General features: G+C 49.5%; 5 protein-coding genes across 5 annotated transcripts; 2 read left to right on the top strand and 3 right to left on the bottom strand.

The window, feature by feature from the left end:
- Positions 1-996: 996 nt before the first annotated feature.
- On the bottom strand, positions 997-5,840 carry BP5553_00816 (Uncharacterized protein; the record flags this gene model as incomplete). Its single annotated transcript, XM_032009439.1, has 3 exons — positions 997-1,094; positions 1,143-5,340; positions 5,478-5,840. The coding sequence occupies 3 exons, from the start codon at positions 5,838-5,840 to the stop codon at positions 997-999; spliced, it is 4,659 nt and encodes a 1,552-aa protein (XP_031873493.1).
- A 1,174-nt stretch (positions 5,841-7,014) lies between these two features.
- Positions 7,015-8,034, top strand: BP5553_00815 (uncharacterized protein; the record flags this gene model as incomplete). The annotated part of the gene is made up of 1 exon (XM_032009438.1): positions 7,015-8,034. The coding sequence occupies one exon, from the start codon at positions 7,015-7,017 to the stop codon at positions 8,032-8,034; it is 1,020 nt and encodes a 339-aa protein (XP_031873492.1).
- Positions 8,035-10,770: 2,736 nt separating this feature from the next.
- BP5553_00814 (Amine oxidase) lies at positions 10,771-13,353 on the bottom strand (the record flags this gene model as incomplete). Its single annotated transcript, XM_032009437.1, has 5 exons — positions 10,771-10,975; positions 11,034-11,065; positions 11,130-11,489; positions 11,705-12,745; positions 12,796-13,353. The coding sequence occupies 5 exons, from the start codon at positions 13,351-13,353 to the stop codon at positions 10,771-10,773; spliced, it is 2,196 nt and encodes a 731-aa protein (XP_031873491.1).
- A 1,710-nt stretch (positions 13,354-15,063) lies between these two features.
- BP5553_00813 (ARM repeat-containing protein) lies at positions 15,064-18,723 on the top strand (the record flags this gene model as incomplete). Its single annotated transcript, XM_032009436.1, has 11 exons — positions 15,064-15,153; positions 15,214-15,292; positions 15,364-15,824; positions 15,880-16,064; positions 16,111-17,291; positions 17,339-17,679; positions 17,729-17,830; positions 17,884-18,118; positions 18,169-18,341; positions 18,390-18,510; positions 18,560-18,723. 11 exons carry the CDS (start codon positions 15,064-15,066, stop codon positions 18,721-18,723), a joined length of 3,132 nt encoding a protein of 1,043 aa, XP_031873490.1.
- A 1,464-nt stretch (positions 18,724-20,187) lies between these two features.
- Positions 20,188-21,919, bottom strand: BP5553_00812 (Uncharacterized protein; the record flags this gene model as incomplete). Its single annotated transcript, XM_032009435.1, has 2 exons — positions 20,188-21,119; positions 21,172-21,919. The coding sequence occupies 2 exons, from the start codon at positions 21,917-21,919 to the stop codon at positions 20,188-20,190; spliced, it is 1,680 nt and encodes a 559-aa protein (XP_031873489.1).
- Positions 21,920-22,794: the final 875 nt, after the last annotated feature.

The following is a 22,794-nucleotide window of genomic DNA, read 5'->3' as shown; positions in this document are numbered from 1 at the left end:
GTTGCGTTACGACCGCTCACCACTTCTGGTTTCTGTCAGTTATCCTGCCAGGCGGCATAATTTCGTTGCGTTACGATCGGTCACCACCTTTTATTTTGCCAGGCGTAAACCTCTGATTCTGCCAGGCGATACTGGGTTCGTTGCGTTACGATCGCTCACCACCTATTTTCCCGCTTTGCCTCACAACTTATTCGTTTCATCCATATGTTGGGAAATCACCATCTTGTCTCTAACGGCAATACTTGGGCTTTAGGAAGGTAATGATAACGCTCTATCGTATACGAAGTCTAGGTATTGTGATGATGTAGATTGTTTTGGTGCTTATTTTGAAGAGAGGGGGAGGGACGGAGCGTCGGGAACAAATGGGTGGCTAGCCTTGGAGGGTGTGACTAGGTTGGATGTGATGGCAGTTGAGAAAAGAAAGGTCCGGGAAGGTTAAGGGGATATTAGAATAGGTATCCATAAGAGGGCCTGGGTAATACATAGAGGATAGATAGAGAGGTGGTATTGTAGTCCCTGGTTCAGGGAATTTGAAGGATGAGGTCATTCACAAACAAACTCCTTGTCATAAATAGACACCAGCACATTCTGGCTCATAGACCAATATAAATCAATAGAACACTTGCATGCCACAATCCGGCTAACAAATACTGGGTATATTGAACTATCTCACTACATAACCAATACATACTGCACACTTCTCTCCGCTGCGAACTGTACATTATCAACGCCCATGTCCACCAATACAATCTCGGGGCTTAGAAAGCGAGCGGCTGCCTGCCATGCTTTTATTTTGCATGAATAGTTCCAAGCCAGTCGTCATTAATTTGAAGAGAGACAAAAGAAATTGATCGTTGCATGATCTATGTGTCCGTAAAGGCCGTATAACAGGCATAAGTCTCTCCACAATATGTGGGAGTTTTTAAGAATTTTTAAGGAAAGACGTGAATTCGTAAAGGAAGCCCTCGTTTGGGCAAGGCGTAATACATTATGTTTTTAATCTCCGCGTCTGACACTCGTTCGGCTGGGTGCACGATTGCCATATGAATGGCGACTCTTAGTTGAGCTATGTAGATGGCCAACATCGTGTTTGCCTATTCAGATGTCAGAAAGCTCAAATGGGGTTGGGGAGAAAGACGTACCATCACAACATGCTCGTACATTCTCAAGCCTATCAGATTCCCGATCTTGTTTCTCGATCATTTCTCTCAAGTCTTCAGCGCTATCGTGGACCTCGGAAGCCTCGTAGATGCTTGCACTATTCCGTCCAATGCTGTGTCTGCTCTTTGAGGTACCTAGAGCAACGTCCTTTGCAGGTTTCCAGTAATTGGTTAGCCGTGAAAGGGTCCCCATCGACATGCGTGAGGAAGTCGAGGCATGCAGAGGTGGACGACTCGCTGAGGCTTGACTAGATTTGCGCGAGGGAGAGTCATTACGAGTTGTGCGGCTGTTGTATGATGAAAGCGAGGTAGGGCCTCGACGTGTACTGCTGTTACCATACCCTGGATTGAATTCAGCTACATCTTCTCTCGTCAGAGCCCCTTGGGCGATTGAACCCGTGTCCCCAACAGCTTCTTCTCCAGTTCGGAGGAGCAAGTAAGACAGTGCATTGAACCAAGTTTCGTGACGCTGTCCTGTCGTTGCAGTGAACTTGACAGTGCGGCCAGAGGTCACGATGATCAAACTCTTGCGATGCAACCCGGGGGGCATAGGGTTGTCGTCCGTTACGACCCTTACAGCGTCGATTGATACGCTCTTTGCCATCCCCGTTTTACCTGCCTGTGATGGGTGGTCACTCCAGTAGAGAGTTCTTGTATATGGGTGAACCCAGAAATAGCGGCGATGTCGCTTTTCGGACATTGTTCCACGACCAGCCTTACGGGTATATTTCCAGAGGTATTCTCCAATCATTGTCTGCGTGATTGCATTGATCATCCTTGGGTCAGTACCAGGCTCCACGCCCTGCGGTACTGCCATGCCCGGTCTGATATTGAACCGAGTATCAAGCTCAGAAGCAAATGAGGATACAGAGGAGGCTCGGGATCTTCCAGTACCAGCAGGAGACTGCAATCGAGGCCCATTAGATGAGTGCATGGGTCTAGGGGTTGTCCCATCTCTCAACAATGGGCTTTTTGGGATCTGCGAGGGTGTACGAGGTCTGAATGACGAGTTGTTTCGATTGGCAAGAGCAGGTGGTGGAGGAGGGCCCATAGAACCAGGGCCTCCGGCGGACGAGTCTGAACGCTGAGCCGAGGCGCCTATGGTACCTTGACCGCCACTCGACGAGCCAGTACGTTGGGCAGCAGCGGCGATGACTTGCTTAGAGTCGGCGGGTAGCGGTGGGTGGATGCTTGATATCGATCCATTTCGAGAACTAGATGGTCTTGCGCGAACCGTACTCCCAACACTATCCTGTGATTTCCGAGGCCGGAGCGCCAAAGGAACACCAGTAGCACGCGGAGAAACAGGCGACTTTTGACCATCTTCAGCACGGATGGCAGACTGTCTCTTATTCCGGAGCATTTCGTCAATCTGTTCAGCTGTCAAAGCAGTCTGCGAACTTTCATCCGTCGTTTCTATTCGGTGACTCTTCGCAGCTCTCTCATTAGTGTTGTTGGACAACTCTTTGAACGGCCGCTGAGATTCAGGGGTCTCGATCCTAGGCGAGTCGCTTGGTGACTGCCTGGTCTCGTCTTCAGCAATGGCCATTGCGCCAGGCGCCTTTTTATTCCAGCTAAAGACAGATCCGAGGAAACCGGATTTGGGGGTTTCCGGATCATCTGCCTTCACAATCGACTGGGCTTCTGGGTCGTCTCTTGGAATGATGATAGCATCTCTTCGTGGACTACGTGGCGAGAGCGGCTCAATGGGTTCAGTATTAACGGACTGAATAGATGAGAATACCAAAGGAGCAGGCATAGGCTTAACGTTGGGGGTGCTTGGCCGGATCTGTTTCGGTTCGGGAGTGGCTGGAACTTCTGGCTCTATAGGCTCTACATGCTCAGAGTAGATCGTAGACATGGCCAAGGGAGCAGTAGGGTTCAGCTTCGGGCTTTCAGGCTCGACATACTCTGAGTAAATTGACGACATGGTCAACCGAGCGGTAGGAATAGACCTAGGGCTTTCAGGTTCGACATGCTCGGAGTAGATCGTAGACATGGCTAACGGAGCGGCAAAACTAGACCTGGGGCTCTCAGGCTCAACATCCTCAGAGTAGATTGACGACATAGTTAACCGGGAAGATACTGTAGGGGGTGTAGCCCTCGGGGTTTCGGCACCGGAAGTTGGAGGAGACGGGAATCTGGAGAGCTTTTCATCCATAACAACAGGATCGTATTGCGAGCCATTATCGCTATACGTCGAAGTGGAGACGGGCCGGGCGCTTTCCTGGGACCCAACCTGAAGGAAATTGTTGAGCTGCTCATCATGCCATTGGCTTGCCGCGTCAGACGTTTCGGCACGAACCTGAGTACCTGTTGATGAATGCTTATCACTAATCATCTCGGCCGCTTTAGTAGCGGCAGTACCAGCGATGGCACCAATAGCCAAACTGGGTACAGCAGCTTGTGGAGTCGTTGGTTCCGGTTCCCATGGTTCGGTCACCATCCCGGAATCAACCATTGGGATCTTTGGAACTGGAGGTAGGGAAGTAGGAGGTGCAGGTGTGTTCTTAGCGGTGTTTGGCCTAGATGCTGCTGGGGTTCCTGACTGCGAATGGGCCACACTACGACTAGGTGTACCTAGCAGTGATTCATCTTCATCACTGCCACCCATATCACCCAACTCCGCAAACAAACTTTGGCCGGCAGCTTGGGGAGTACCATTTCTGCTGCTGTTGGCAAAACTTGCTGGGCTGCTCTGAAACTGAGGCTCTTCGCTAGCAACCCTGGAGCGCCTGTTACCACCGCGACTGACTTTTAGTCTGAGCCGCTGTGGTTGTGGCTGGGCAGTTGGCGTCTTGGCTTCCTCATAGCTGTACTCGTCCCCTGATGTTGATGCAGTGCTTTGGAAGGAGTGGCGATTTCCTGGCTTCTGGAGAGCAAGAGGCGCGGGTCTGTTGCGGGTAGTACCACTAGCCGCCTCCTCCGTCTCTGTCAACTCATCACTGCCACTTAAATCCTCCGCGCCGGTCTGGAAATCCTCCGTCTCCGTGCCACGTTCGTTCGCGGTCTCGAAAGCAGCATCGCTAGTCTCGTTGGCGGTGTCAAACTGCTCACTAGAGCTAGGCACGGAAGCCGCAGCAGTGGCAACACGAGCTGCATTGGCTGCTGCTGAGCGGCTCGGGCTGATATTGCCATTATCTTCTTCCCAGTCAGGATCATCAACGAAAACTTCGCTTCTGCTGTTTCTCAGCCCACCCAGCTGGCCTGGCTTTAGGGGCTTTTTGAATTCTCTCGAGTCCACTTTACGATTCCTCTTCCCGTTGGCGGATCCTAGTCCTCCATCGTTTCGGCGAGTCTCTAATTCATCCCTGGCGTCCTGGAGCATCCGTTTCAATTCCAATTTCTCGGTCTTCTCGCGGTGAATGTTGCCTTTCAAGTTCTGGATCATCCGATGAGCATGGTGCAGGGAGCTTTTGAGGGTTTCTGTCTCCAGCATGCTGTGGCGTGGGGTCCCTTTAATAGGGGAAGGTGGTGGAGAGTGCTCAGGAGTAATATCATCACGTGCGGTCTCAAAGTCCTCGTCAGTCAACCCTCGGGTTTGCTCCTGTTCATCTGTTCGCCCCCGTCGTTCCGCGACAGCTCTAGCAAGTTCCTGATTTTGACCGATTAATTCGTCGACTTTACGCTGCAAAGCTCCGCGCTCATTCTCGGCCACTATCATGCTTCGCTTAACACTTCCTAGCTCAACATCATGGTGTTTCAGACCGGATACGTGCTCCTCGGAAAGTTTTGCGTGGCTCAGCTTGATCTCATCAAGCTCTTTCTGTGCGGCAGACTTCTCGGCTTGAACCACTTGTAGATTTTGAGTCAACTTTTGCTCCCTATCCGCCGCCTCTTTTGTCGTGGCAAGAAGTTCATGTACTTGTGTCTCCAAATTCCAATTTTCGTCTTTATACCTTTGCTCACTCTCATCCAGTTCCCGTAAGCGTTCGGTCAGGCCTTCTCTCTCGATCTCCAAATTGGACCTTTCAAGCGTGACCGCCTTTAGCAAATCTTCCTTCTCCGCTAACAGTGCTTGTAGATGTCGAACTTGGGATAAGAGAGATGTACTAATTTCCGTAGCGAATTCAATATCGTGGACACGGTTGGAGGGCTGATTTCGCTGCTTCCGGCTTGGGACGCTGAGTTTGGTGGGTGAGCTGGTGGCCTGGCTTTCAAACTTCGACGGGCTTGCGTGCTATACTATGTTAGTCAATTTCAACGAAGCGGGAAAGAGAGAAGTGCCTTAAGGTCAGTTGCAAATGGAGACCCGCCCATTTCAGCGCTCGACACCCTTGACTTTGGTAGAAATGCCCTGGCGGTCTCACGGCCGACCTCATTGTATTCCCTTTCAATCTCGACCAGCTTCTGGCGTAATTCGGGGGTAATGTCTCCCTCACTTTGCTGCTTCTCAACGTCTTTCAAACGCTCTGCCAATTCCTTCCGCTGCTGCACGAGGGTGGTTCCCAGCTTTGAGGCATCTTGAATCCGACGTTCGGTCTCGGCGAGATGGGCTTCTAATGCCCGCTTGGCCTGGTCGGGAGATGCGGCGGGGCTCAAGGCAAAGAGCTGGTTGTCGAAATGGGAGAATCGATGAGGGTTTGAGCTTGTCGAACTAGAAAGGAAGGGATCCTGCTCTTGTCCATCGCTGTCTTGTGAAGCTAATGATGGGTGATCTGTTGCTAACGAAGTCGCCATTGCGACTCTGCCGCTGCCGACCAACAATTCCAATCCAAGGGCGGCTTGGAAACCAGTGCGTCCTCAAAGTGCCCTACCCCAACGCTCCGCCCTGTTTGTTTTTCGAGCAGGCACTTGCAAATTCAAAGCGCGATTCGAGGGCGGTTCGCGATTGGGTGTGAAATCTGTGCTTCACGAGAGGTTAGAATGGAACAGTAAAACTTGGTTCCCAAGTGATACGGACATCGGTGTGGAGAAATATGGGTGGTGTTGTTGTTGTTGTTGTTGTGTTCGCTGGTGCTGTTGATTTAAATTGTTAAGGGGCGCGTCGCTGGTTCCTTTTCCTATTCCCCGACAATTGGGGCTCCGTCGATGCTTGCGCCGATGCTGACACGACGCAATCCGTGGTTGAAAAGCTTGCAACTGGCCAAAGACTGATCTCGCTGGCGCAAGGGAGGTGTTGCAAAAGGAATATCAAAGACAGCCCGGAAATGCGGAGTCCTGAGAGGACAAAATGGCGTGCAGATCGCGATACGAGTACGTAGGACAATCAACAGTAACTTGTTTGTCTTGTGTACCTCGCTTGTCGCAGTTGTTTGGCGGAGAGCGAGATATTACTGGTCAACAGAGACGCGTGTTTTACACAGTGAAACAACGCAGAGTGAGTAATACTGTTTTTTTGGATTCCTTATTACTCGTTATATGAGTCTTGACATGGGAATGGGGAACTATAAAGGGCTGCATTGACGTTGCAATTTAGGAAGATTGCAGGCGCGAAGACCAAGTCCCTAGGTAAACCGTAGCTCCCGGGAGGGTCCTAGCATTCCGAGAGGCACATTACGCTAAACAACGCTGCTTGGCAGCGCGTACTTTGCGTGGACTTTGTGTATTGTGTATTGTGTACTACTAATACTAATAAATACTGGGATCGGACTCAAGCCTACAAAAATAGACAGGCAGTTTCAAGACCTCAAGTAGATGTAGATAATAGATGTATGTGTTTGTCATCCATCATACCAAAAGCGGCTATTTTTCTGGTGGAGTCGTCCAGCTTCTGTTGCCTTCTTTCCCAGGCATTGAATTAGTCAGTCAAAACAATCTTATCAAGTTGCCATCTCGAAGCTCTCAGCCACATCTCGGCCCCTTGCCAGCCACAGATACAAAATTATAGAACCACAGCTTGAAGCTTCACATCATGGATTCCACCAACTCCCCCCAAGCAGCTGTCCAACCAGTCGCCATATTTAAGAAACGCCCTGCCAAAGGTAAAGCCAACTTTCGAAAACGCGCCGCCACGCCACCCCCCGCTTCCGACAGCGATTCTTCGGCGTACAGCTCTTCCGAGGATGAATCAGGACGTAGGGTCAAGCGCAGGAAGAAGAACACTGGAGTGATAACTGCAACATCCAAGCAGAGTAGCCACTCTACCTCTCATCTAGAACCTACAAAGTACTCCGCCGACCGCAGCGAGACCATCAAAAGCTCGAACGATGCAACCAAGCAGACCAATTGGTATGATGAGAACGCCACCGATGCCCTCTCCAGCAAGAATCTGCTTGGTACTACAAGAGCCGCTCCATCTGAGGCACCAGACGGGACATATAAAGGTCTTGCGAATGCTACCTCGTTCATTCGAAAGAATCCAGATGCGCCGAACCGGGTAGTAGGGCCAGTGAAGGCGCCTACAAACATCCGCACAATTACCGTTACAGACTTCGCTCCGGATACCTGCAAGGATTTTAAACAGACCGGCTGGTGCGGCTTTGGCGATAATTGCAAGTACGCTCACACACGAGAGGACTATAAGCACGGTTGGCAGTTGGATAAAGAGTGGGAGGTTGCTACCAAGGGAAAAAAGGTGGCCGGTACGATAGTCGGGAGCGCAAACCGTGATGTTGGGAATGAGGACGAGGATGACGAGGAAGATGCGAAGCTAGAGGGCATCCCGTTTGCGTGCATCATCTGCAAGGAGAAATATAAGGATCCCATTGTTACGAACTGTGGACATTACTTTTGCGAGAGCTGTGCGTTGAAGAGATATAGGAAAGATCCGAGTTGTGCGGCCTGTGGCTCAGGAACGGGAGGAAGTTTTAATGTTGCGAGAGGGCTGAAGAAGTTACTGGATAGGAAGAGGGAAAGAGCTGCTAAGAGGCGTCAAAAAGCAATCGAAGCCGGGGAGGAGGTTAGTGAGGAGGAGGAGGAGGAGGATGATTGATATGGCAGATTGATAGGGCATTATGCCATCAACTTGTTGAAACTCGAGTCATTCTATGTTCATTATCGTGACTGCTACATCCAACAAATATTCTATCCTAGCCAACTATCCAAAGTTGGATTATAAGCATGACAAGCGTGTCTAATCGTAATGGGTCTGAACATTTCTATTTGTCGCAAGCTATAACCACTTTCCAGAAAGGGGGATAGTTAATGCTACAACTCTCAATAATATACCTCCAGCCATGTTAGTTCTTGCTTTCTCTCTTATCTGTTCATATCCCACCTGCTGAACTCATGAATTCATATTAGCTTCACCACTCTTGGCAGTGTCCGGAAAAATCTTAACATCCTAAAATACTAAAGCTCAAAGGACAAAAAACACATCTCGGATTAAACCGTGGCGTCTAATGAAGCGCCCTTCCGCAAATCTCCTTCGTACTCAGGATATTATACTCAACCCCCTTTCCTATATATACCTTGCGTTGGCTACAACAACGCGTAGATTACATTCTACATAGCCTATTAACTCCGTAACTATATCCTATTAGCAGGAGCATAGGATCAAGCTGTGCACCGAGAGAATCTTAAGAAATTTTCTTGCGTTGGGTATTTTTGTAGCCGGAGACGAGTTTCATGAAGAATAGCTGCTACTTACATACCCTGGCTAGGTGGAGCACGCAATTGAACTTTACTTCCAGCTTCTTACGTACCTCGCTTATAAAAGGGGTAAGCAAACCAGCTACGGCGGATTGGGCAGTGAAGTTTGGCATTAATGGTAAAAGGCTCTACCATTAAGGATAGGCTCCTCTCTCGTCATGTCATATCATCACATTCAATATAATCACATGAATTTAACTTTTCCTATTTCCTATAAACCATACCCGGACGTACATGAAAACCGACTCCCAATTCCAGACCCCACAGACAAGAATACTCCCCTCGCCCATTCCATCCCCTAACGCTACCCAACATATACTCTAGCCCAATTCCTCCGTTGCACTTTTAGTGGCTCAGCCAACCGATCTACTTTGAAACCGGGGCTGTTTGCACCGGCAATGTCCTCGTAATAGGCGCATCGTCCCCTCCCGACACCACCGGCGTCGGCGTCGGCGGGGGCGGCGAGAATGGGCATGGGTAATAAAGCGTGGAGTAATCAGTCTCACAGCCGTCAATACACGTTGTCCTACAACTTGTAGTTTCCACAATACTCTTGCAGGAACAAGGGTTCGCTACTGTGCTGACTGTCACACAGTGAGGGTGTGGGTTTATACATGATAGTGTTGGGCAGGTAGAGCCTGTTGTCTTAGTGATTGTGACACATGAATCTGATGAACAGGGTTTGGTGGTTATGGTGGAAAGCGTGCTGCTCGTACTCTTGGTGCAGAGGAGGTTGGTTTGATACTGGGTGGCGCAATTGCCGCGACAGCCTGTTGTGCAGGGTATGTATTCTGTTTCTGTGGCGATTACCTTTGGGCAGCCACAAGGCACGTCGAGGCGTTCGAGGATGATGCAGTCTGGTGTAGGGCAGACAGATGGGGTGGGTGGTGGGCAGCCTTTGCTGGTGCTAGTTTTGGTGATGGTTGCACAGGAAGGGCGTTCTGCTAAGACCGAGGAGGTCAGGAGACTGAGTGAAGTTAGTAAATGACTTGGACTGTATCATGCTAGGGAACTTGCGTAGCAAGGAGAAAGAGGCTTGAAGCCATATTAGAGTGCTTCATGACGAGTTTTGCTGCAATAGATTCTCTATGATAAGGAGGTGGCTTCTACAACTAGCAGCTATTGTAGGGGKAACTAACAGCATATTTAAACATCCCAAACTTCGATTTTGGTCTAACTTCCGATATCTTGCGGGGTAAGCTATAAAAAGAAATGCGCAGATAGAACGAAGCATGGAGGGTAATGAAGAACATCATAACTACACCGACGGCATCGAATACGAGGAAACATGCCGTTTCATTGGCTAGGTCGATGTAAAGGTTGAGATTTTGCTATGAAGAACTAGCCTCAATTCGGATGAACTCGTGTTTTTGAGATCATCCCAACGTCCCGCGTAGGTCACCAAGCCGGTTGTCGCCAGCTTTAATTATTTACTGGGTAAATTCAAAGGGGATCCATTCCTGATCTTAACGAATCGAGCTGCATGGAATCGGGTTATCCCGCGCCACAATGCTTTTAATTGGACGGTGGATATTATTGGAAAATTATCTTAGGACGGGCTTTACCCTTGAAGCATTCGGGGGGGACGGAATGGCTCGTAAACATCAAAGTTACGCAGACTCGGAGGCTTGATATCGGAGCTGCAATACGACCCTTTCGAATCAAACCTCCTGTAGTCTCGTGCATGAAGCGCTATACAATATGCATCCCGAACACCGTTGCTACACACAAAATGCTCCAGCCTCCTAAATAGGGGTGTTCCAAGACAGAAAACAATAGATGAAAGGTAAAATATATTAGCGAAATACATGAAGAGAGCAACCAGAGGAATTTAAAAGAGAGCACCTATTTCAAATTAAATGTCTACTCTTTTCGAGCGATTTCATGTGGATATATTTCTGCGAACTCTTGGCTAAGTATTCCGAGCAACGTTGATCTACTTATTTCTCGTATTGCTAGCATTCTTTGGCAGATTATCAATTGGCTCTAACAGGGATAGCCATTTCCGAGAGAAACGGATAAGAACGGCCAAATAATTGTCCGATATCCTCGACTAGGTATTGGTGTGAGACAGGGCTCACAGCTTGCTCTTCGGATCAAGATCGGGCCCCGAGCCTTGAAGATGCGTTGCGGGTGCGTGCTGAACGTTACCGCTTTCACAACACAATTCTTCGCCAGGAGCAAGCCGTGAAGCTGAATTCTTTGCACCCGGTACGTCAAGAGCGGGATTGCTAGTAAAAAAGTCCGCCGGACGAAGGTGGATTTGATGTATTTCCACAGGCCTAAGTCAATTCGGGTCAGGGGTGAAGTTCAGCAAGCCACAGGCAACGAGGGACTTACATGACTGGCCAATCTTCCACTCTGGGGTTATGCTGCCGTAAAAACAAGCATCAGCTAGTACTTCGTACATGTACGATGAAATCAAGGGTGGCTCACCGTCAACCCAAAGACACTCCAAACAACCACGTCTTCGTTCTCAACGTCCTCGTTCCGTGCCGCTGCATCCGAAACTCCATCGACCTCTGCTTTAGATTGATTGGTAAACTCTCCACCAGCCCAGAGTTCGCGGTCTCTGTATTTTGTCACCCACACATGGTGCTCTGCGAATTGAGCTCGCCTTGCCATAATGCTATCAGGATGAGCAAGCATCAATTGAGAGGCTGAAGGGGTGAATTTATAGCTAACGGGTCTGCCAGAGATCGGGTTTAGCTTTGATGGATTGGTCATTTTGACTGTGAGATTAGTAGTTGGTGAAGCGTCAAAAAACTGCGACTTCTTTATCGCAGTTTGTCTGACCTATCGTTTTCGGAGTTAGCTAAATCATCCTACGAAGATGGAGATGCTAGAAGTAGTGGGTGGTGTTTCAATACAGTGAAACAGCTTTCATTTATTGTGGCGTCCCAGGGTAGAGTAAGGTACGTTTGGAATTTCATTGTCCCTTCAAAATGCCCGCTTGAGCTTTAGGTCTGATACCTGTAGTATCAAAATAGATTCAGAAACCTTCCACTTACTTCATACCCACTGCCAAACGGATTTAGATCGTTTGAGATCGGCATCGGTAATGATTCCTCAGTCACGATGGTATTTTGATGGCCATCAACGGCGGGATCAATCCGGACGCAAAATAGATGTTGGTGGTTCTGAGCAAGAGCACCAGGAGACACAACGTTGCCCCAATGGCTTGTCTTGTTAGGGTCAATATTGACAACACTAACGATGCCAGTAGCCCTAGTTTCAATAGTGATCCCACCAGCCTGGTCAAATTTGTATGCAAATATGTATTCGTAATTTGCGAGGGTAATGATGAATTGCACAACGAGCTCGCGGAGCCGGGTGACCACAGCTCTTTCTGTTCGATAGTTGGTGTGCTTCCAGAGGATACCATTATCTTGTTCATGTAGACAGACTACATTTCTGCTCACGTTTGCCTTTCCATCTGCGTCTGTTAGAACAGCATCGAAATATTTAACGACTCCAAGACAGTCGCATCCGAGAGCCAGATTATTGGCAGCACGCCCTGCACCTGCATCACCGAAGTCAAATGCTTGCTTTCGATGGAAAGGCGGTCGTGGGTCTCCATATGGTACCGTCATTTCACTCAGACTAAGTCGATATAGCACGCTTCGCCCATCATACCGAATGTCGTGAAGCGTGGCACCCTCCCGAGGATTGAAGCCCACTCGAAACCTCCATTTTTGCCATTCTATTAGATTTTGATTGACTTGGAAAGATGGGCCCTCTGGCTGGGTGACATTCAATGGCTTGATATCAGAGCGAAGTGGTAGCGACAACAACTCGGGAATGTACTCCCCAGGCGAGCAGTGAGTAAGTATATCCTTTTGATGAGTTCCGGGGGTAAGGCCATCTTCTTTTCCGCCTGTTGACAATTTCTCAATTCGCACAATCTCGCCACTGTAGGTATCCATAACAGGAATTATGGGCAGAGGATAAGGATAATGATTCGAGTCTTCATTTCCCGAACGAGTGTCTCTTGCAAAACATAGACCTTGGGTATAACGGGGAACGACTTCTTCATCGCTTCCATATGGCCACTACATTAAGAGTCAGGGAGTCCGTTTAAGCCCCGAAGATATGGTCTCACCGGATCAATTGTCACGACGAAGCCTTCTGGAAGGTCGAATTCGGCGATAGTTTTCTGAAAGAGGGGAGAAGCAAGGCAGGCATCGGTAAATGCTCGGAATTCCTGCCTGTAACCCTTTTGGTCAGCTTCCCGCAGAACATATTGGATAAATGGTGACCCATACATTGTCAGACTAGCCTGATGCGCCTTATCAATAAGCTTCTTCGTCACCTCCCTTCCCTCCACCACATCCACCCAAGATTCCATATATTCATGTTGCTTATCGCCTCGAACCGTATCATAATTGACCTTCGCCAGTCGCTCTGGCCGTGGAGTCCGCGGAGTCAGTTCACCGGAGTGTTCAAGGGCGAGGAACTGTGATAGATCTTTCTTTGGTGGCTCTTGGAGCGATATTGACCGGAAATGGACCACGACAGTCGATCCGCGGGCGTTTAGAATAGCATCACGAGCCAAGTTTGTTTCGGCGACAGAAAGCGGATCGAGAGGATGAGGAACGGAGTCGCCAGATGCCATCGATCCATCGGGCAGCATACGATCTGTTGGTTTGTCTGACGACATCTTGAAAAGCAGAGCTCGCTCTGAGGGTTATGTCTAGAGCATGCGAGGAGCGGGTTCGTAGAGATTCAAGGGGAAAATATATAAGAGAGGAGAGAAGAGAAAGAGAGGTACGACGAGGAGAAAGGGCAGTGTAGTACTCATGTGGCTGGATACAAACGCCTGAGCCAAACAAACACCAATTGTTTTCTACTTTAGCATCCCATTCAACCCTTGGTTCCGGGAAGCAAGGTTATCTGCCGATTTAAGCAACTCAGGTGTCGATACCACTACCACGGTTTAGATATCGAGACTGAGACCCCGCCACTCTGCTCGGGGCTCCATTCTAGGTTGGGCAGGTATATGCGGGCAGTGTGGCCGATATTTGATACGTTTCCGTTGGTAGTACCCTGGTGACACCGCGTTGATGTACCGTACTTCGTACTTAGATAATAGTGTCGGCGATAGAGAGTGGCGGGGGCTGGAGGGCGTTCAGCCACAAGACGAGTGCCAAGGGAACATAAGGGCAGAGAGGGGTGAACAGTGCTATCGCTATCTCTCCCTATCTGAGATCTGATCATATATATACTAGCCTTTCAAGAATGGAAGGTTTCTTTAGATCTTATCCGTTTCAAACGGGGTTTTGCGTTTGCTGTTTCTTTTGCCCTATTTTCCACCGTCTAATAGCACAAACAAAGTGCTTTGGAATTAGCTATTGATCAATCCTCGGGGTTAGGCACAACATGTAACCTTGAGTGGCAGGGACTTCTGGTACTTGCCAACGAGGTTATTTTCACAGAGCTATGCGTTGTCGCTTTGTCTTCCATTGATAACATCGACTCTTGCTCCTTGGCAGGCTTTGTATCCTTTACACCAGGCCGGTTGAACAGGGACCGTCGAGAGGCCGTGAGATATCCTCGAAGGATGGCATGCATCCCGAATCCCCACGTGTCGCGCTCGTGTTGCTTGCTCCTCGAATGCCGGCACCTGTACCCTTGGAAGAAGTATAATAAGTCGAGAGGAACACCATGCCTAGCGTTTCTGCTTGTATTCGCTGGAAAGAGTTATCCATCTCCTATGCCTGTGCCTGAAAAAGATGCGTATCAACAGCGGAGAGTATCCTTGGGCCATTTTCCCTTCGCCCTTCCATAGGTAATCGGGGGTGGTCGAATAGAGCGGAGCAAGAGTGCGCCATAGATCAGACACAATACAAGTGCCCATAATGCTTCTGTCAATGCGTATAATACTTAGAATTCTATGGAATTTCCGATGCTGGAGCTGCCCCCGACAGGAGACTTGTGATGCTCGCTCGCAATGGACAAAATAGGCATACGCTCGTATGTAATGCCCACAACAGACGACGCTTTGCTACTGTAGCAAGGTGACCTCGACGAGTTCCTGCATCGACCCTGCATGGTGTACTATACTATGTGCTCTTGTCCAGGTAAGTAATATCAACGCCGTTATATATTTTATATATGCTTATGGCGGAGTCAGCAATGCGCCGCGATCTTCCCTTGAGATTTTAGATCTACTCGAGTACTCTAAAACGCCAGACCGCCTTTGCAGAAAAGCTAGGCGAAGATCGCGACCACAATATCCTAACTATTACCCACAACACCAAACCCATCTTTTTCTATCCTGCTTGCCCTTGATTGCCCTTGCCCGCCGCATCACTGTTCGTTGTTCGCCCGCCCCACCTAAAACGGCAAACGGCGCATTCATATTGTCGAGATGGATGTTGCTGTGCTGCGCGACCGTATTGTCGCAACGCTCGCCGCCGATGCAGACGCTCGTCGAAGTGCAGAGCAAGACCTGAAGACTGTAAGCGTTACGGCGCCTTGACGATTACCAGCGCCCTTTGCTAATGCTTTGCCCCGCCAGGCTGAGGAACATCCTGGCTTCACAGATGCCCTTCTTGATATTCTCCAAGCCGAGCAAGACGCTCCCATCCGCCTGTCGAGTATGCAGCCCCCGAAACCTCCAGTCTCGCATTCGTCCCTGTACCGAGACCCGACACTAACTACAACGCAGCGGTTGTCTACCTGAAGAATCGCGTTACAAGAGGATGGGTTGTGAGCGAGGAATATCCGCAGAACAAAGTAATACCAGACGATGAGAAGCAAAGGTTCCGAGATCGCCTACTGCCCGTCCTAGCCTCCTCACCACCCCAGATTCGACAACAACTTGTTCCAGTCCTACAGAAGATCCTCCACTATGACTTCCCCGAAAAGTGGCCGAGTTTCATTACCATCACGCTGCAGCTCCTCAATACGAATGAGGCCCCATCTATTTTTGCAGGCCTGCAGTGTCTGCTTGCTCTTTGCCGAGTCTTTCGTTTCAAATCTGGGGAACATCGAGCCGACTTCGATAAAATCGTAGAAGCAACTTTCCCACGACTTCTAACTATTGGTCAAGGACTTGTGAATGAAACTAGCGAGGAGGCCGGGGAAATGCTCCATATCGTGTTTAAAGCATATAAGCACGTAACATTTGTGAGTTTTGGTAGGGGATTTTTGACTAGCGAGTAGAAGTGCTGATGGTTTGCAGTTTGAACTGGCTGTTTCGCTAAGAGAGCAACAAACGATGATAGGGTGGTGCTCGCTGTTCCTCCAAACCGTTGCTAAAGAATTACCGGAGAGTGCCTTGCCAGAGGATGTAGCAGAGCGAGAGGCGAATCACTGGTGGAAATCTAAGAAATGGGCCTACTTCAACTTGAATCGACTTTTTGTCCGGTATGTGGCCACTCCATATATCCCGGGCCAATTCTAATGTTTCTAGCTACGGAAATCCCCAGTCACTGCAAAAGGGCAATGGAGACGACTATGCCGAGTTCGCAAAGAGCTTTACTGAAAACTTTGCGCCTGAAATCCTCAAAGGCTATCTTCAACAGATTGAGAAATGGGTGGCCAAAACAACCTGGCTTAGCAGACCTTGCCTCTCGTACACACTTGTCTTCCTTGATGAATGCGTTCGACCGAAACAGATGTGGAATCATCTCAAACCGCATCTCGATTCTCTCGTCACACATTTCCTCTTCCCTGTGATGTGCCTTTCCGAGGAGGATGTTGAACAGTTCGATACCGATCCCGAGGAATATCTCCACCACAAACTTAACTACTACGAAGAAGTTTCAGCTCCCGATGTTGCGGCAACGAATTTCTTAGTGACCCTCACGAAAGTCCGGAGGAAGCATACGTTTACCATCCTGACGTTTGTAAACACCGTGGTGAACGAGTACGAGACAACCGAGAAGAAGAATCATATTGCGAAGGAGGGCGCCCTCCGCATGATTGGAACATTGTCCAGCGTAATCCTTGGGAAAAAGAGCCCAATCGCTGAGCAGGTCGAGTACTTTCTTGTGCGATACGTCTTCCCAGACTTCCGCAGTTCTCAGGGATTTTTACGAGCACGCGCATGTGACACAGTTGAGAAGTTTGAGCAACTGGATTTCAAAGACCCGAACAATCTCCTCATCATCTACCGGAATATCCTCGAGTGCATGGCAGACCAAGAGCTGCCTGTACGAGTCGAGGCTGCTCTGGCACTTCAACCACTGATCAGACACGACATCATCAGATCCAATATGCAACAAAATATCCCCCAGATTATGCAACAATTGTTAAAACTCGCAAACGAGGTTGATGTAGATGCGCTATCTAACGTTATGGAGGACTTTGTGGAAGTGTTCGCGGCTGAGCTGACTCCGTTTGCCGTTGCGTTAAGTGAACAGTTGCGTGATACGTACCTGCGGATCGTCAGAGAGCTTTTGGAGAAGAACGAGAAACGGGACGATGATGACTTCGGAGATTATCTTGACGACAAGAGTATCACAGCACTTGGTGTTCTGCAAACAATTGGCACCCTCATCCTTACCTTGGAGAGCACTCCTGATGTCCTCCTCCACATGGAATCGATATTGATGCCAGTAATCAAGGTTACCTTGGAGAACAAGTTATACGGTAAGCCAAACATCACCTTATATTTAATGTGTTGCTAATCTCAATAGACTTATACAATGAGGTGTTCGAGATCATTGACAGTTGTACCTTCGCCGCCAAATCAATCTCCCCAACGATGTGGCAAGCATTCGAGCTTATTCACGCCACGTTTAAGGCCGGTGCGGAGCTATACCTAGAGGACATGCTCCCAGCCCTAGACAACTTCGTTCAATACGGCAGACAGCATCTAATCCAAACCCCACAGTATCTCGATGCTATGTTCGGTATGGTGCAGCATATGTTCGCCGATGAGAAGGTTGGGGGAGTTGACCGCATTTGCGCCTGTAAACTGGCTGAGGGAATCATGCTCAGCCTTCGCGACCACGCCGACCAATATGTTGTGGCATTTGTAAGTTTATTCAAAAGGATTAACCTGATTATGACTAACACATTCGTAGGTTGAAATGGCAATGCGGATTCTGACGAATACTGATGTCAAAGTCAAGTCCTATAAAATTCACCTTATGGAGATGGTTATTAATGCCATCTACTATAATCCGGTACGTAATATAGACTGTGTGGTCAAATTTACGTTTCTGATATAGTACCCTAGGTGCTTGCGCTTCACGTTCTGGAAACAAATGGATGGACCAACAAATTCTTCAGTCTGTGGTTCTCTAGCATCGACAGCTTTACAAGAGTCCACGATAAGAAGTTATCTATCGCTGCTATCGTCGCTCTGCTTACGCTCAACGTCGACCAAGTTCCCCCCAGCGTTCAAACCGGGTGGCCTAGGTTGTTACAAGGGATTGTTCGATTATTCCAGACATTACCTAACGCTCAGAAAAGTAAGTTTCTGGAGGGGGTTTCTAAGGGCATAGCACTAACTCCAATCTAGAGCGTGATGAAGTTCTTAAGGAGGATTTCCCTCTTGAGGACTCAGCATATGATGATGACGACGATGAACAATGGGCTGGTGATGATAATGCATGGAACGACGAGGGAGAGCCTGAGGAGGAGGCCGACGCCAAGGATGAGAGCACCGCCTATCTGGAATTCCTAAACGAAGAGGTAAGTGAGCCGCATGTTCCTAACTTCTTAATGCTAAGTGTACCCTAGGCACAGAAGTTTCAAAATCTGGAGGACAATGACTCGGATGACGAATTAGGCGAAGAGAGTCTCCTCGAAACTCCACTTGACAAGATAGAACCCTACCAACTCTTCAAGAACGCCCTTCTCAGTAAGTTTTTGGTGGGGTTAGCTCTGCACACTGTACTAATATTTCCTAGAACTCCAGGGAGAACAACCTCAACTCTACGGATCTCTTACCAGCAATCTCAGCCCCGAAGAACAGAACATCGTGCAAGGCGTAGTGCAACAAGCGGACGCTATCGCCGCTGACACGTCGGCCACAGCGCAGGTCCCAGGTGTCGTCCTAAACGGGGCCGCTTGAGAGCCTAAAACCTATACTTCGCACGTGAAGGAAATACTAGGGAGGGGATGGGATGGGAGGAATTACATCGGGGTGCTCAAGCGTTGCGTGCATGGATGGCGTTTTTTATCTTGTGTTGGGGGGGAAATTCTTTCTCTGTCGAAGTCGAAGAGATCCGATCCTACGCTACAAATTAGGGGGTTGTGCAGTTTTAGGAGGAATATCATGAATGGCCGGCATGCAATATCTTGAGATTGGGATTATGGGCAACCGCAGTACGTAGGTAAAGTAGATAGATATATTATCTTTGTCGTTAGGTGCTGTAGATAATATGTACGCGCATCAAATTCGTCTCCACTCCAGAGAGTAGATGGCTTCATGGCCTTTTCGTCGTCGCTATCTTCTTACCAAAACTCCATAACTTCTCTCGAAGGTACCTATAGGTACCTATCTACCTAGGCAGGATTATACCCGGCAGACCTTCCTGCATCATCCAGCTACAGCTTACTCAGTACCTAGGTATGTAGGCAGTATTATACCCGGCCGGCATACCTTCCTATATTACCCCTCTAGGTATAATTTGACGTGGCTCTTGACCGCCTCCTGTTTTCTGAACCACCTCCGGCCCTCCCCCGAATTTCCAAACTATAAACAGACTCCAGATTTATATAAATAATTTGGTGGCTGTATCTGTGTGCTATGGCTAATGCAGTTCTATATGGTTATTTGGCTTGGGGACCTGGGGTTTCGGGTCTATTTGCAGAGCCTCACTTGACTTATTGGGGTTGGGGCACGGGGGTGCAGATGCAGGAATTCGGTAGAGTTATTGCGTGGGTGAGGGTGTGGGAGGTGGAGGGGATGAGATGTTCTTCAAGTGGGCATTTCGAGTAGATGGGCATCCCTAGCATAGGCTAAGAAGATATAATGCCTTATGTTACCCTGAGTAAACCCATATTACATCATCCAGCACTACAAGGCATCTAGCACCCTCGAAACAATATCACCAAGACGAACTGCAGAGAAGACACTTATGGGAGGATATATTTGTGAGCCAGGACTAACTACCACCTGTTGAATGTGCAGTCCGAGCTGATTCTCAAGAACCCTTTCTACCAGCCTGACAGCTGGTAGACCAAATAACACCGAGGCCGAGTTGAGTCTATCTGCCGGACCTATGCATGCGTTTATGAGGGGAGAAGTAGGAGAACGAAACAATATTACAAGGGAATGGGTAATGTTGGGGCAGTGGTGCATCGCAGATGTTCGGGGGACCGCTCTATGCAATGCTAGACGATGTTCGGAAAAGACGTAGGAAAGTAGTGTTGTCATGGTGCTGAGATCCCGTACCTCTTGTCGCTTGGAGCCTCTGGTGTGATTTGTCGGAATGAAATTCTTCGAGTGCTTAGAGATATTGTTGTTGTGAGAGGCTCTGTATAGGTGTATTGGAACCCCCAGCTTTGCCCAAGTTAAGAACGGATGGCGGCCTCAAGATACCGGGATTCCGTTGCCGCCAACGCCAGTAGGGACTGCATGCTTCATGGGGCCGTGATGTACGACATCGGGTCGGCGAGTTGCGGGTGCTGCCGGCGATGGCGGTGGAGGGTCGTCCTGGGCGTACTCATCATCATATTCATCCTCGTAGTACTCCTCGCTCTGCGTCCCCTGACTGTGGCTCTGGTTCATCGAAGGGGCGTGCTGAGCAGGCTGGTGTGAGCCCTGCCGATCTTGTGCTGCGGATGCCGTCTTCGCAGCAACTTTGCTTCCCTTCTTTCCCTTACGTCCCTTCATCTTTGCCTTTTCCAACAATCTCCGCCGCTCCGCTTCCTGTTTCCTAATCCGTCTGTCCTTGATCTCATACTGCCTGATGAGAGCAGTGGGTGGTGTGCCAAATATGCGTTCATACTCGCAGAACTCGCAGATCCAAACATCTTCTGGAGCAGGAGGATGGTGATAATTTCGGAATTCCTGCTGTTGTCGACGCTGCCGAGCCGCAGCTACGTATTCCTTCTCAGCAGTCCGGCGACGATTCTTCTTCGTAGGTGCAGGTTGAGCTTGGTTCTCCTTCTGGCCGGCGTTCTGGTGTTGCGATGCAGAAAGACCTTGCTTTGCCTGTGTCATGGCAGCGGGTGTACCGTGGCTTGCAGGTATATTGGGGCTTGTCTGGGTAGCATGAGTACTCATTCTAGCAGTACCTGGGCCTTGGTGGAGAGGAGCAGAAGTGGTTGGACCAGGCCAAGCAACCGTCCCTGACACTTGCGAATCACACGTAAAGGTAAACTGGGTTGGCGCTGGGGTCGGTTTTTTGGAGGCTTGTTGTTGTAATAAACTGATATTCTCTTGGCCTCTTGCAGGAGTAATGGGGTTTTTGTCAGCATTCGCATCCGCGATGGATCTTGAGATGATTCCTGGGGTTTCGGCTAGAACAACCTTGTTAGCCCAACAACGGAAACTAGACCAAATGGGACTTACTAGACGTTGGCCATTGAGGCTGTCTTTGCTTAGTTGTGCGTCCGTTGCTCCAGTTTGCTGAATCTGACAAGGTTCTCAGAGGACTTCTACCATTTCGGATACGTCCATATCTACCCCTTCCCGGTCCAGAGAGTCCTTGCGAGGCCGCGCTTCCCGGGCTATAATATGCTCCCACATTACCACCACCATCATCCACTGTGTCATCAGGATTTGAGATTCCCATTCCCGCTAAATCACTAGACAGATGGCTGCCATTGAGATTGGAGTCGCCCGGTGTAGGGATCTTGCGCTTTTTCTTGTTGTTTGTGTTCTCGAAAGAGTCGTAGCTATCCGCTGATGACGCAGTGGATCCGGGAGGGTGCGGATTTGGGTTCTTCGAGTCGGGCTTTTGAACGTATCGGTAGGATCGCCCAGTGGCAGTCTCGGAATGTCTCGAATATGTTCGGCTTCGATACGCCGCTTCGTCCTCATCACTGTCCAACTCATCTCCACACTTCCTGGTGATATACCCTCGCTCCATCTCCTCTGCTCTCTCCCTCTCACTAGGATGTTGGGATTCTACCAATCCATTTGTCCCAGCATCTTCGCGTCCATTGTAGGGATGGTAGAACAGTGGAGTGGTGGTTTTTGGCGCCGGTGGGTATCTTATCGATTCGGCCACATCTGGTGACAGCCGCTCACGAAGAGGACGCTTGGGCAGCGGCCGAATCGGCCGGTCTGGATAGGGAGAAGTGGCATCCGGGGACATGTCTCGTGGCAATTCGGGGGAGTAGCCTAGTAGTTAACCCATAACAGGTCAGCCGCTGCAGTATAAGAGCAAATACGAAGGGATCATCGTAGGTGTACGAAGGACTATTTTTCACACGTGCTTCGAGGTGGCAAGAGGAAGGGACGCCGATGGGGAAAGCTGCATACCCATCACTGACGAAGACATGGCAAGAATGCCGACCAACAAATCCTAACCCTCCTTGCAAGACTGCTACTAGATGTCGACGAGCGTATGCTGATTCTGGATCTAAGCCGGTCCGAGAAAGATTCCAAGTTGCTTTTCCGGATGCCCCCTATCTTCCTGTGCCTGTAAAATTACAGATCAGCCCAAGTCCGCTCGGAATCTATGCCGCCTCGATTCGCCTTCCTATTCACCATGCAGCAGCATACAGTCTCGACCGGAGAGAGCAGCGACCCAAGCTGCCGAGGATCGGGCAAGGGGGCGGTGTTGGGGACGCACAGGTATAGGGACGTACGGATTCTCTGAGTTGGTGAGCACTGCAAAGCGAGAGCGGTGCACAACCCGCCGGGGCGAAGGGTGGAACGCAGGGGCTGGCAGGCAAAAGTAAGGGATTCAGAAAAGGGGACCGTCAATGGCCGCAAGAAGACTGCAAAAGGAGGGACCTGGGGATGTTGCCGTGGTGGTTGAGCGGTGCAATGTCGATGTGGTTGTGGTCGTGGTGTTGTGGGTGGTGTCTCGTGGCAGCAATCGAATTTCGAATCGGTCCCAATCACGGTGGTTGTTTTAGGTACAGGATACTTCGTTTCGGCACCCGTTTACAGTTCGGTGAGTTGGTAGCAGGTACCTGTGGTACGTACTAGAGCGTGCCGTAACCCTACCCTGCGCACCGGAAC

The sequence above is a fragment of the Venustampulla echinocandica genome, assembly GCF_003357145.1.
Source record: "Venustampulla echinocandica strain BP 5553 chromosome Unknown scaffold_0, whole genome shotgun sequence".
NCBI lineage: Eukaryota > Fungi > Ascomycota > Leotiomycetes > Helotiales > Pleuroascaceae > Venustampulla > Venustampulla echinocandica.
This window is presented reverse-complemented; position numbering and strand designations above follow the sequence as displayed.